General features: G+C 41.3%; 1 protein-coding gene across 2 annotated transcripts in view; it reads right to left on the reverse strand.

The window, feature by feature from the left end:
* rab1ab (RAB1A, member RAS oncogene family b) overlaps nucleotides 1–14,771 on the reverse strand; it is a 30,161-nt gene extending 15,390 nt beyond the window's left edge. Inside the window, exons 1-4 of one of the 2 annotated variants that reach the window (XM_042332651.1) lie at nucleotides 14,539–14,771; nucleotides 4,133–4,205; nucleotides 502–597; nucleotides 103–140 (exon numbers count right to left, since the gene is read on the reverse strand). In XM_042332651.1, coding sequence (XP_042188585.1) covers nucleotides 103–140; nucleotides 502–597; nucleotides 4,133–4,205; nucleotides 14,539–14,561 — 230 coding nt within the window. In that variant the 5' untranslated portion in view covers nucleotides 14,562–14,771. 2 annotated transcript variants of the gene reach the window in all.
* Nucleotides 14,772–15,413: the final 642 nt, after the last annotated feature.

The raw sequence follows: 15,413 nt of genomic DNA on the forward strand, positions 1-15,413 counted from the left end.
GCGCACCGGGCACTACCTGGAACTCGGAATTTTGGGTGTTAGCGGGAAATGACACTCCCGACGTGGAGGGTGATGCCATGTGCTCCTCTGTAATAACTGAATGTGATGGTTCGAAACCTCTCCTGACCTGCCGTGTCCCACTAGAAGAGAAAAAAGCAATTTAAGCACTAAAATTTTCCCATAAAAATAGTTAATCCACTTTACATATATTCTGTGATACAGCGCTTTGAGACATCTCAATGATGTGATAATCCTTGCATTTGACTCTGCCTTATTTTTATTATTAAGTCACAGCAAGTCATTCCTCTAGTAAAACATTAAACACAAAAGTAACAAATTTGGACTAAAATCAATCTGTGAGGGCAGATGCTCTCCTCTTCCAGAGCAACATAATAAATAAAAGTAAAAAGAATAGATATTCCTCAACTCAAATCGTTCAATTTAGAAATGAATACATTTACATTTTTAAAGCTTTACATCAAACATATTAGAAATACTTACAATTTGAAGTTTGATGGTCTTGCCATCTAACTCTATAGTTCTGATTTTGAAGTCCACACCAATTGTACTGATGTAACTTTCTGTGTATGTATCATCCTGTAAGTAGAGCATGGAGATTAACCAACAGATAAAATAAATTGTACGAGTTTATTCATCATAAGATTACAGCATGGGGTCTGGATGTAAAAGGGACATAACAAATAAATTGAATCCACCAATCAGTAGAGGCTGTATAATCCTTCACAAATTTCAAAACGCAAGCTATTTTCATGAAGGCTATGATAAATGCTTGTAGTGTCAACTTTAGACGTCACATAGCAATCTCCCACTGAAAATGCCAATGCTCTCTGGTTATAGGTTCAAATCATAGCCTTACATCACATGCTTGAAATGTTCTAACCAGAAGAAGAAAGGCAGAATGTCTGGTGCTCAGAGCACTTTGTATAGATTGGGCCAGACAACAAGTTAATGCTCTATGTGAAGGGTGCGTTATAAATGCAAGATATTGTCGCAATCATTGTTATTCGTTAGTCTCGAAGACGTGATAAGGCACTATATCAAGTGCAAGAATTATTATTATTACCAGCTTGCTGCTGTGAAGAGCTCCATCTTGTGGCTCTTGCAAAAAAAAAATTTCCCCAGTGTATAAACATTTCAATGTTAAACAATGGGAATTCAAAGTCAGAGGCCTAGGTGATAGCTAATTATCTAACACTTCCACACAGTTCAGTGGTGATTTTGTGGAAATGCAAAGGATTGCTGTGAACAATCTTCCATTTGTTTCAGAGGAGTGTCAAAAGTTGTAAACACATTACTGCTCATTACAAATACCTAAAACCTTCCAAACCAAATAGGTTAATAAAGCAAGACAGAACAAAACCCTTCTTCAAGTTACACACTCACTGTGGCCAGAAGTTCGACTACCTGTTAAGAGGTGACTAGCTTCATCCCCTTCCCTCCCAAGTGTATGGGGAAAGAGTGAGTATTACTCAAAGGCATTTACAATATTAATGCAATTCGTTTACATTACTCTCAACCCATAAATCAATTTCCTGTACATAAACTGACTGCCGTTCAATATGTGCCTTATCATACATTTGAGCCAAATGTATTTTTTAACTGCTAGACAGATTTCTGACAAATTGCTTTCAACAAGACAAAAGTGATGTGAACTATACTCTTATATTTTTCTGACATGTTAAATGTAAAAGTGTTTCTTCTTAGAATGGGGGGGGGGTGAGAGAAGGAAGGAAAAGGAAGTTTCTAAGATTAAATTTTCAACAACAAATAGGATGTTGTTTTCTTTATTTAGTACACAACCGGTGGTCAATGATACACCCCCTCTTTGTTCTGCTTTATTCCATCTGATCATAAAGAACAGATGCCTAGATGGAACAAATACTGGGGATCAAAGTGCCACCAAAAAAACAAGTCAAATTCAGAAATCCTCTCCTGTTCTTTGCAAGTAGAATCCTGTGCACTATTTCCACACTCATTGGTCACGATTCATTGCAGAGAAAATCCCAGAAAAGATCCATCTCACTTATTTCCATTTTTGATCTGTAGACTAAAGAAATTTCCAGTTGTACACAAGTGAAAAGTACTAAACTGTCTTGTCTGTTCCCAGGAGTTGAACAGCTTTCAATGGTATGAATAAAGCTGCTAAATCAAATGCAAGGATTAAATATAATCCAATTTCAATTTTGTAAATCAGTGTGAAACACAAGAAATCAATAAATAAATTGGCATACTGATATGGGGAGAGATTCATAAAGGGTAAAGAGGATGATAAAGAGGATGAAGTTAAACATAAATACAATTTCAAGAGTCATTTAGGTGGTAGCAACATTTCCATAAATGACAATGTCAATGTCAAAAATATCATTGCACAGTTTCCTGACAGGAAGACTGAGGTAAGGGAGAAGATAAAGAATGATATGCAAGTACTTCCACCTCCTTGTGGTGCCATCTTTAGATAAATTGTGTAGATAATTACAGATGGGATGGTAAGGCATTGTGCAGATAATTACAGGTGCGAATCTACATTCTTCTGCATCTCACAGAAGCACTGAAACCAAGAGGTTTTTGCTCTGCACAATTAAGCATTGTACAGAAACTGAGGTGGCAACATTTTTTCTAACAACTCATTTCCACCAGTCAAGAAGTCATTTACATTTGACTTGCATCAAAAATGCTCCATTAATTTACTCCTTTGAAGGCAGCAACTCATGTTGGGACCCAATGACCCAAGTCACAAAAGATGCAGCTACTGAAATTTAGTTTTTAGAAAGTTTACGGTTTTGTAGAATTCTTTGATAAAACTCGTCAGAATGAAAATACTTGACAATTTCCTTTGAAGCATTTTTATTTCATGTCTGACTTTACACACCGAGTGGCAGCTGGCAAGTTTGACCAGGAGGAACAGTGGAATGGGGAATGCCAAATTCCGTTCTCACATAATATGGGATCTTTACCCAGGGTCATCGAAGAGCAACTGGGAGGGGCAACTCTGGATGAGTTACATCCCCTAAACTTCAGCATCACTACAATCAATTGTTGTGATCAAATCAGCACCCAGCAGAGAACAAATTCTGATTCCACAATTCGAGAACAAAACCCAGGAAATGCACTGAGAAAATGCTCAACTACTCTCAGCAAATACTATGATTTTCAATTTATTTCAAATTGATCAATCAACACGTTTTCTCAGACACTGTCTTGAGATCGGTGTTTTACGGCTGTTCATCTCAAATTCTGATGTGTGATGGTTTTAGTCTCCTTTCTCTTACTCAGTTGGAATGTTAGCCAAAAACCTGTTGTAAATACGCCCCTCAGAAAGTTTACCCATGGATCTCAAACCAGACAATGTGCAAAATATAGGTTACCTTATAGAAAACAGGACAAAAATCACAGATTGAAGAGTTTGTCAATTGTTCAAAGGATAACCTTCTAAAACTAAATTCTTGTATAAGAGATGCTTCCAATGTCTCACAAACTGTAATAGTTTCATTTTTAAAAAAAACATGAAATTCATACAGAAACCGAAAGCGAGAGTGGCAGTGTTTAGAGTGTACTTGACAATGATAATAATCATACAAACTGAAGACTTTAAACATAATGATCACTTTAGGTTTCATCACCACATACCTAGTGTTTGTAAGAAAGTGACCAAAGTTTAAAAAAAGGCTGCATTAGTACAAACCTGGAGTTTTTTTTGGCAACATTTACAAACATTTTAGTTTTTTCCTGGAAGGAGCTCAGGAACATTTCTAAAAATAACACAACTTTGTAGCAAAAAGTACATCTTGCTACTTTAAAATGGACATTTTAAATTAATTGATCATCCATCAAAAGGTGTACTGAAAAGTTGATTAAAGCAAAGGCTTCCCGACTTGACATCCTCCACAAAACTAGATAGTGGGATAGAAATTCATGTTTCATTCCAATTAAGAGTGATTTAACACTGAGAACACACTTTTTGGTTCATACAACTGCACTTATTCTGGTAGTGGATTTAGAATTATTCAGATTGCACAAGAGTGAAAAATCTTGTCTTTAGAATGACTGAACAGCTGTTAAAAAAAATTCTCAAATCTAGAATCAAAGACCCAATGAATAAAATTATACTTACTGCAAATCTAAGGAGGAGGCAAGACTTCCCAACACCAGAGTCGCCAATAAGGAGCAGTTTGAATAAATAGTCACTGAAAAATAAAAGTGCAACTGTAAGAATAAAATAATTGGAGCAAATTTGGTGTTAAGCAGTGAAACAATCACTACAGTGAATCAGCCCTGGTTATTACAAGTACTTGAATGAATATGATTTTCTTCTCTCCCGACATTTCTCTCCTCTACCCAAAAATACATGGACTCCTTCACGTGTTTAATATCAAGTGTTTAATACCATGTGGCGACTCCTCACGTGTAAAACTTCACATGTATCCTGGCCAACAATCTACCAGAATGGCTGTTTGTGGGACCTTGCTATGTGCCAAGATGTCTGCCACATTTTCCTTCAGCCACTGCACTTAACAATTCCACGTATAAGTCCTCATAGAAAATGTATTATTTCTTACAGGTCTTAAGTATTTTCATGAAGAATTCAACAGGAACCTTACAAATTTGCCTAAGAAAGTTCTTCAATTAGATTTCATTTCCAATAACAGAAGAGTATTTGGAAGTATTTCTAAACTTCCAAAACAATATTTGATAGGTAGACAGCGCAAGATTCTTGTATATGTGAACACACTTGAGATTTCTCTCAATTAGTCAAAAACAGTCTGCTAGCATAATGCTGCTCTTCAAAACTGGTAGAAAAGGCACTTAAACCAGGTATTTTTCTGTGAAAATATAAAAATGTCAAATACTTTGAGGAAAGCTATCATTGTAGACATACTTAGTGAAAGCTTCTGAGGCAACAACCAGATAACAATTCATACTGGCAAGTGTCCAGCAATACAAATGTTTGCTCTATTGCAATCAAGATGACTCAATGAGCTAACTATAAATGCAAATAACTAGATGATTCACTCACTTGCCAATTTCAGGCCCAAAGTTGCCTGAAAAATGCAGTTGCAGATTTGTGAAATTGGACAAATAGTTTGGAGCATAAAATACCATGGGCATGAAACAGGAAATCCAGCTCCATGGTTTCTAATCCCTAAAAGCATTTTGTCAGAGACGTTTGATGCCTTTCACATTAGGTCTTAAAAGTGTTTCACAGGATTTACTGGATTTCATGGAGTCCTGTAGCTCAGTGGTTAGAGCACTCGCATTGCAAGCGAGACACCTGGGTTCAATTCCAGGCAGGTCAGGGCGAAACCTTGAGCAAGTTTCCTTACTCCACACGCCTAATAATAATCCCTCCAAAACAAAAAAAAGAAATTGGGTCATTTTCAATCCACGACTGTTTGTGGGACACTGCTGTGCGCAATTGGCTGCCGCATTTCGCCCACAAATATACGGTCAATTCACTTTACAGCATATTCCGTGAAGCGCTTTGAGACGTCTAGAAGATGTGAAAAGCGCTATATCAATTGCAAGTATTATTATTATTACTGTAAAATGTACCAACTTTGTATTTTGTAGGCAAACACGAGAGCCAATTTGAGCACAGCAATATCCAACAAACAGCCAGGAATTGAAACACCAATTTATTTGGAGGATTGTTGGCCAGAACACAAGGAGAAACACACCTCTCTTTTTAAATAGTGCCACATATCTTTTACAACCATCCACCTGAACAGGCAAACTGGATCTCAACAATGCTGCGCTCCCCAGCATTTCATTGGATTGTCAGTCTAAACTGAGTTCAAAGGGCCAGTCTCGGGGCTTGAACCCAGAACCTTCTGACTGAGATGAGAGCACTACCAGCAGTCAGGCTGATATCTAATGAAAAGGGGTTAAGGCTGACTGGGGCAAAATATCAAATCAATGATTCTGGACAGTGGTTTACGAGTGATAGATAGAAGAGGTGGCTCTGGTCCAACACTAAGTCAGTACTTACCAACATTCTCAAAGCTAATCCAAATCCTTATCAAATCAATGTGTAAATTGCAATACATTTATAATTGCAATATTTGCATTTAATATAAGCACCTTATCATGTCATCAAGAGGTCTTAATGCGCTTCACATTTTACTCTGACCATCTGCAGACAAATACAACAGCCACCAGTTTTCACAACATTGTACTCCTGCTAGTTGCACAATACTCATTGAAAATATAAAACCACTTTAATTTACCTTGAATGTCATTTTGATTTGGTCTAAAACACCCTTACTGCTATCTTTTGTGGAAATAAATCCTTCTTAATAAACCTTGCCCAACCTGTTGCACATCCCCCCACCATACACACACACAAAAAATGGGGATGAGCCTCATTGCTTTCTGCTGCATTGCCTTGTAGGACTTTGCTGCAACAACCAGAACATGTCACATACATCTTTGCATGACTCGAATAAATTTTAACCGATTGGCAATGCCACCACATCCTGTTTGCTTTGATAGCCTGACAAATGTTTGAATATGACAAGGAATAAATAAACGAACACCCTAATTACTGTTTTTAGGGGGCAGAGATGATTCCCACTCAGCTCCTGTTAACCATGCAAGCCAAAACCCTAATGGGTAGGGTGTCCAAATTAGACAAGCTCCGGGCAAGTTTGTCAGACATACTGCTTTTACATTACAGATTCGCTGCAACACCTTGTATTTATATGCACCCTTCATGTAGGATAAAATCTCAGAGTGCTTCAAGGCCGCAACTGGGGGGTTGGGTGCCGAACCTCTAGGGCAGAAGAAAGGAGGGGCATTTCCTTAGGCGTGATCACATCAATTTTTTTAAAAAACATTTTCATGCATGCACAACAAATCTACCATCATTGCACAACTCACATATTAAAATCAAGCCATCGCAGTGTAATTCTACATATGTAAAAATTCCATCAGCACATCTTATTTTGGCTTTACAATTTGAGTCACGGTTTAAAAGTGACAGTCTTTCAACTTCCTCTTTTAGTAAATTCTACACTATTCAAGGAATGTATTTCTTCTATGTTATTGCTAATTTGCAACACTGAACTTCATTTGCCAGTAATCAGCCCAAGCTCATATTCTGCAAGATAGATTTGTCTACTTTTTCAGATTCAATATACCTGAGCATTTTCATTCTGGAAACAAAGGTAAAGGGAAATACCGATTCTGGAAACTGAAGCAAAGGAGATCAGGCTTTGGAGGGGACCAGAGAACCCTGTGGATTTTCATTACAGGCTGCTGGCTGATGCATGTAGTGTAAAAGCAACACAGGCCATAAATTCAGGTAACTACACTGTAGCTCCTGTGTTGCTGCTAAATGAGGCTCAATGAAACTTGACAGGCACTCAAATCCTTCCTTCCGTGCTTAAACGTCAGTCAAATGTGAAGTCCTGCTGCGTATTGGTTAGAGCACTTGCTTCACAAGCGATAAGACCAGGGTTTGATTCCCGAGGAGGGTGAAACGTTAAGCAAGTTTCCTTACTCCACACGCCTCTGCTACCTAGCAATGGTAGGAACCCAGTTGTTAATCGATTGGAAAATTGCTTTCGGGGTAATCCCTTCTAAAAAATGAGTAAATAATTTGGTCACTCAACCCACAACAGTTTGTGGGACATTAATGTGTGCAGTTGGCTGCCATGTTTTACCCACAAATAGTTAATTCACTTTACAGTATATTCTGTGAAGCACTTAAAGACAAATCTCAGCGCATGGTAAGGCGCTATTATCACATGCAACGGTTATTATTTTTAACATCCACTTGAACAGGCAGATGGGATCTTGGTTTAACATCTCATCTGAAGAATAATACAACTCCAGGGAAGATTCAGCTAACTGTGCTGCCTGAAAATTTGACCGCTACAGGTAGCCTACAGACAGACATTTGCTATTCTAAATTTATGTTTTTTTATTTTTCAGATTAATCTGAATTCCTGCCCCTCCCCCCCACCATTTACACATTGAACATAAATACATTTGTGTTGAATGTTACATGACTGATGCTTATAAGCAAATTAAGCAAACTAATCATTTCCTTGTACTGTCTTATCTGTATCATGCGCAACTATAATTCAAAGTCGAGTTCTGAGTGTACTGGTTAAATGGACTGCCATGTACAGAAATAAGCAGCTTGAAATCCTGTGCTGAGTTTGCTGATCCCAGCCAGGACACTATAATACAAATCAGCATCCCTGGGTTAAGTGTCCCCTATCCAGAAGCCACTGTTGGATGGTGCACATGTGTACAATGCTTGACAAGGACAGATTTGGCTAGGATTTGATGTCTTCTGCAGTCAAGTAGCCGGCCAACATTCACTGTCAAGGAACATATGAATTGTTAAACAGTGGATGGTATCTGGTGCCCGTGGAATCACACTCCCAACAGAAAGAAACTAAGTAAGAAGATACAATAGCACGTGTAGAAACTTTTCTGGTGGAAGGTGCAGATATTTTGAAAAGATGGTTGAAGGACTGGCGGTCTAGCTGAACCATCATAAACTCTTGTTCTGGTCTTATTGTAAACAGACAAGAGGACCAATGATGCATCAGTAAAATGTAATGTGAAAATGTACCTGCTCAAAAGTATTTCATGTTTGTCACTATTTCTATTCATTCTCAACAACTGAAGTGCTCTAGACCACACGTCCAGATATACAGGAATATAAACCTTCCAACACAAACAATTTAATAAATTTCATAAAAGTGTGTTTCCACCGAGGATACTACTACTGCCTCACCTGAACTGTCTCCCTCAAGTTCCCTTGGATGACATTGTTACAGTGTGCTATCACGTTACTCAGCCAATTTGAGTGAGAATTCAGAGGGCCAAATTAATTACAGATAAATATAAAACATTTTGACCAAACGTAGAACAAAATATATTGCAGGTAATCTTGGGAGATTTTCCTTACAGGCAAGTTACATTAATTTTTCAAACAGCAGCCCAAAGATTTGAATAAGCCGAGTTCCATAAACTAACCAAAAATTCAAAGCCCTGTTCACACAAAAGCCACACATGCAGAAACAGAAATATTCACTTTGCACTTCCAGTCTTCACACAGCACAACACAAAACAAAAACACACATCATATTTGTGACCAGAGTCTGTTTGTCTGATGTTTGTGAAAGTATTCTTAGTATGGTTTATACCAGGATGGGCAAAAGTTCCTTAAACTGTCATATTAACCCTCAAGCCCTATGTCAGAACTTGAACTCAGTCTAAGTCGACACTCAAATGCGGTGCTGAGGTGGGGGGGGAGGTTATATTGTCAGAGGTGCCATCCTTTGGATGAGATGTTAAATCAATCTGCCTGTTCAGGTAGACATTAAGATCCTATGGCACTATTCAAAAAGAGGAGAATCTCATTCCATGGACACCGGGAGCAATACCAACATCTAATCTGAACCCTCCCACTGAAAGTATACAAACACAATCACACACACTGATAATAACAGCGGTAGAAACAAATATTGTGGTCATCCTGAACAAAGATGTCCAAATCTCAAAATACAATTCATTTAGCTCTGAACAATAATCTTACCATCCAGTTTATAGCTCTTAACAACACATCCATCCTAGCTTTAGTGTTCTCTAAAATTCATTAACAATCACCTAGAGACAATTTTTCCAACTTCATTTGAGCTCCATCCGGTTAAGTAATTAATTGTTCAACTGGGTGCAATTAATAGAGGTTGCAGCAATATTCTGGGAAAATAGGTAGTCGTTTATTCTATTCAGAATTACATTGACTTTACATCAGACAAAATCTGTTAGGTTTGAAAAAAAATGTAGCACCTTTTATGTGGGAAAATACTCAAATCGTTTCAGAGTGTGGGAATCTTGCAAAGGGGAAGGATGGAGAGGGAAGTGGCTTTTGAGCAGGGCTTTAAACTGTACCAAACAGGAGTAAAATGGCTGAAAGCTGAACAACTAATTGTGGGATGGGGGAATTGAGAGACAGGAAGCAGGACTTAGCTAATAGAGCAGAATGAGAAAGACTGTAAGGCAAGCATGTAGAGTCATTTGAAAGTTAGAAACAAGTATCTTACATGTTAGTTTGTTGGGAGAATAAGGATCCAGTGGATCTTGGCAATGATTGTGAAAGGCTCATGATGCCTGTTGCAGGAAAGGTTCTGGATTTCAGGAGGGTTGAGCTAACTTCATATTAATGCACATCTTGGAACAACTAGTATGAATGTGTGCATTGTGTCATTCACAACAGAAGGAAACAAGTCACAAATGTGGACCGGAAAAACAACCAACAGAGGAAAGTCTGCTCATTTCATTTTCTTTTAAACATGGGAGTGGAAAAGAACTGCATCTCTATTTGTTTTATCCTAACATTGTGCTCACATCAGGCTTCTTCAGAGACATGAATGCAAAATTGAATATTTTCATCACTGGACACAGGAGATCAAAATAATTCTGCCCAAAAACACAAAACTAAGAAAATGCATTTCAAAATAGTGCAGAAAAAATCTTGAAAATCATTTGTTATAAATGAGCCAAATTCAATTAGCTTCAACTTTGAATTAACAGTATCCTTTTTGTTGCTTGTAGCCAGCGGTATTAAGAAATTTAATTAGCAACCAGCATGTGTACCGTATGACAGCAATTTCCTGCAGTTCTTTAGTCTTAAAAAAACAGGGACATCTCAGATAACTGTCGAAGGTGGTGCCAAAACAGATAAGTTTCCCACAACAAGGAAAACAAAAAAGGTTAGTTTAAGCTGGTTGTGCATCTTCCAGCTGTATTGAGCAATGAGGTATACGTTGCCTATCCACCATCTGAGCAGAGCAGATGAAAACTGGAAATACCTGAAAGAGGGAAAGGGAGGAGGAAAGAGATTATGCAATGGCATGAACATCCTGGCATGAACTCAGGGTATTGTAGCCCTAAGTGTATTTGCTGTTGCATCTTAGAATTGACAATATAAGAAATTGGGAAGAAAGCAGGCAGAAAGAAGTCAAGAGAGAAAACGACTTGCAAGATATGGACAATTTATATGTATATAATGTATTTCACATTGGAGAACTTCTCAAAGCTCTTTAGAAAAGTTGAACAGCACCCTTCCACCCAACTGGAAGGGTGCTAGAACTGTGGGGGATGTGAGACAAAGTGGACAAAACACGGTGGTAGGTTGTCTAGCGGGATTTAAAAGCATGTACAGCAATCGATATTGCAATAATCGTGGAAGTATGTGATCTTACTCAAGCACTGGATCATATAAATTAAACCAAATTGTTCTAGCACTTCATTTTGAGTTCTCCCATGGAGCTCACACAATGTTTAACACTTTTAAGTAAATTTCTATCCATTGCAGGCTCTCAGAAATAACATAAATTAGTGTCCATGAGAGAAATGGATTAATGATAGAGCTAGATTTAGGATCCAGTGGATTATTTACTCATCAGACTGGCACTGCTGTATAGTAAATCCAAGCATTAAGAAGATAATGTGCATACCAATACTGTTTTGCAGTCAACTGAAATATATATTTAATATTTGGGATCAAAAACCTGGCAAGATTGGTGTGAAAATACAACCTAGGGCCCAGACACCAACTCAAACTTACAAAAGGATCAGATCGACTTCGATCTTCTTGTTAGAACTTTCAATTTCTATCCCAAAACAGGTATTCTTTCACAAAACATACTGATTGTCAAGGTTTCTCCTGATAGTATATTCTATTGATTGCTAGAATCTTTTAAAATCTAAAATGTTGTAGTTCCTGGGAAGATAGGATCAGGAGTAGGCCATTTGGCCACTTGAGCCTGCCCCACCATTTTCTTAAATCATGACTACAACGTGATCTGCAACAATGCCATTTCCCTGCCTCTCTCCACACCCCCACCCCACCCCCCCCCATGTTACCAACATAGCAAGGGTGAAAAGCTATTCAAAACAGGTTTCAAATTCCTACTGTACTCATATTTTCCTCAAATAAGTGAGATGCAAATGCAAAATTCGCCACGATTCAAAATACAAAGGATAATCTAACATTTGAAATAATGTCTTCTATTGTTGGAAACACCTCAGAGCACTCAGGATTTTACTGTAATGTGCAGCATTTGTAGGAAGGTATTCTAAAAGGATAATATTTTTAAACTGTGTTTTAATTTTTAATGTTATGTGTCTACTTGGTAAATTATATTCCATGAAATAAAATCTTTTACTATGTTTAAAATAGTGCATCTAACAAGTAGAAATCTACCATGCCAAGTTTAACAAATAGAAAACCTGACCTAAATCCTGAATTCTAGTTTTCTGGTCGCTTTGGTTCAAAGTTAGCATATAATTACTTATTAAAATGTACTACCTATAAACCATTACCACTACTTTAATAATTTCACTTTTCGCTCCACCTTAAGGTAATAATTGGAAGGAACAGAGAAGAATCATCCACAACTTTCCAGCACCTCGCCCATGTAGCAAGTCATGTCCTTGACTGAACAGCAAACATCAGCAGACTACTCAGCCACAGCGATATTACAGCCACTCCTTATCTTGTCCTCACCAAACTTCCAAACAAAGGCATTTTGGCAATTTTTTATTTTTTTTGTAAAAAAAAACTTCCGCAGACCCGCTAAATGTCGACGACCATCAAAATGCAAAATGGACTGTAACAGATGACGAGAAGAGGAAAATATACTTGTGGATTAACTCGATTTCAGTAGGTTCCGAACAGGTCACTTGAGGATCTGTTTAGGGCCATTAAGAGGCCCTGACGCTCCAGTACTTGTTTAATGCTGAGTGTTCAACTCAGTATTTTCAAGACTCACGTGATGAACGCCTGACATCCTGGGTGGATCACGTTGGAATTGGTCAGGAAATGCAAATTAAGAAAATCCTCAGCCTTGCAAAAAAAAAAAAAATTCTTTGAACAATAAAACGGAGAGGGGAAGGAAACGCCGTGCAAGAACATGAAAAAAAAAGTGCCCCCCAAATCGTTGACGCGTCTTTTCGTTTCGCTAAGGAGCCCTTTCAAGTAATTTAACGGGGCTTCGCATTTGTCCGGAGACTGTCTGGAGCAAGTTTTGAAGGCACCGCTTTCGATAGAAATTTGACAATTTCAGTCGTGAAAACTTGTTGCAATCCCCCCACCCCCAACTCCCCCTTTTTTTATTTAAACCTGCAATAAGGTGCAGCACCCCGAAGTCAAGGGGTGGTGTGTGTGTGTGGGGGGGGGGGGGGGGAAGAGAGAGAGAATTGAGCCAATCTTTTCACCACTTCGTTTCCCGTCCACAACGGCAACCCGAGTCATCTTATTTTCCAAGTAAACACATAATATTTCAAGATGCAACAATAAGCAAAAACCCTCTCTCCCAACCCCCCCCCCCCCCCCAAAATAAAAAGAGGACTCGGGAGGGAGGTACTTCCCAACAAATCTTTATTTTTGGACCCCCCCCAAAAAAAGGATACAAAGGAGCGTCTGAAACCGAACGGTGAATGAGTCAAAGGGCAGATCAAAACGTCTCGAAGACAAGTGTTTCTTCAGGTGTGTGTGTGTGGGGGGGGGGAAGGGGTGAGGGGGGGAAGGGGTGAGGGGGGGAAGGGGTGAGGGGGGGGAAGGGGTGAGGGGGGAAGGGGTGAGGGGGGGAAGGGGTGAGGGGGGGGGAAGGGGTGAGGGGGGGGGAAGGGGTGAGGGGGGGGAAGGGGTGGGGGGGGGGAAGGGGTGGGGGGGGAAGGGGTGAGGGGGGGGAAGGGGTGAGGGGGGGAGGGGGAAGGGGTGAGGGGGGGGAAGGGGTGAGGGGGGGGAAGGGGTGAGGGGGGGGGAAGGGGTGAAAGGGTGAGGGGGGAGGGGTGAGGGGGGGGGGGGTGAGGGGGGGAGGGGTGAGGGGGGGGAAGGGGTGAGGGTGGGGAAGGGGTGAGGGGGGGGGGAGGGGGGGGGGGGGGGGGGGGGGTGAGGGGGGGGAAGGGGTGACGGGGGGAGGGGTGAGGGGGGAAGGGGTGAGGGGGGGAGGGGGTGGGGGGGAAGGGGTGAGGGGGGGGGGTCTATGCCCTCAAACTGCGCCAGTCCGCCCGCCCGCCCGCCTGCAGTTCCTCCTCTTCCCACCCAGGCCCCGGGAGGAGCCGGCGGCTTTATTACCCTGGGCTTCCCGGGAAGGGAGCCCGGCGACCCCCGCCAGGAAGCCTTCGCCCCCCCCCTCCCGTCCCCGGGCGGCCGCGTCACACGAAAAGCACCGGAGAGCCCGGGCCTCTCCCCGCGTTACGTACCGCCCTCTCGACTCGTTTACTCGAGAGCAGGAGACGAAGCGCAGGCCCAGGGCGGCCGCCGGAGAGGCAGAGGCAGAGGCCCGGCACCGCCTCGACGGCATTCCGGGCCAAGCGACCCCCGGGCTCGGGAGGACATTCAGCCGCTCGGTGACTCGGGACTTTTTCTCGCCGCGATATAATTACGTATCGTCTATATCATATATATATATATAGAGAGAGAGAGAGAGAGAGAAAGAGAGAGAGAGGCGTCTGTCTGTCAATAACAAAAGACAAGAAGACGACACTCACTATTCGGGATTCATGGTTGACATCTCACTCTGACCCGCTCGCTCTCCGCCCGTAAAAACCCTCTCGGTCTCTTCTCGCTGCGGTGCTTTGCTCGTCTTCTTGTATTCGTGGTAACCTTCTCCCCCTGTGTGTGTGTGTGTGTGTATTTTCCTCCCTCCTATCCGCTTCTCCCCGGGCCGGGCTGAGCTCCTCAACCCAAAATGGCTGCCGTTCCCAACCAGGAAATAACAATGCCGCCGGGAGGGAGGGAGGGGGGGGGGGGGGAGGGAGGGGGGGGGGGAGTCATCCTCCAATGCGCGGAATGCTGGGAGATGTAGGAAGCGACGTGGCCGCGCTGCTCCGGCACCAGCCGTCTGAAGGACGAAAGACTACAATCCCGGGATGCAGAGCGGCGCCGGCGCATGCGCCCTGACGCCCTTGTCATTCCTCTTCCCCGCCCCTCCCTGTTTCGCCACGGGGACTGCGAAACCTCGCGTCATCAGTGACACGTGGCGTGTTGCAGGGCGCCGAGGGAAGAGGGTTGGGGCACTGGGAGCAGTGGTTGGGTTGAGCAATAATCTTTCGTAACACAGTGCGATGGGATATAGTGAGGAGAAAGGCCCTGACCCAAGTTTCTATTTTGTAACCAAAGAAGTGAATCACAAGACACAGTCTTTGCTCAGTGCTGAAACGATACACTCTTGACTCATTAGGGATTGATACAAGTTCGGAGCTGCAGACGAGGAAATGTTCTGGAAGATGCCTATATTTTGCCCAAAATACACAAGTCAATCCACTTTACAATATATTGTATGGAGCGCTTTTGAGACGTCACAACAATGTGATGGAGGCCGCTATATCAAATGCAAGGATTATTCTAGATTTTGCAACACGTC

Source organism: Callorhinchus milii, unplaced genomic scaffold (genome assembly GCF_018977255.1).
Source record: "Callorhinchus milii isolate IMCB2004 unplaced genomic scaffold, IMCB_Cmil_1.0 Scaffold3, whole genome shotgun sequence".
In the NCBI taxonomy this organism is placed as follows: domain Eukaryota; kingdom Metazoa; phylum Chordata; class Chondrichthyes; order Chimaeriformes; family Callorhinchidae; genus Callorhinchus; species Callorhinchus milii.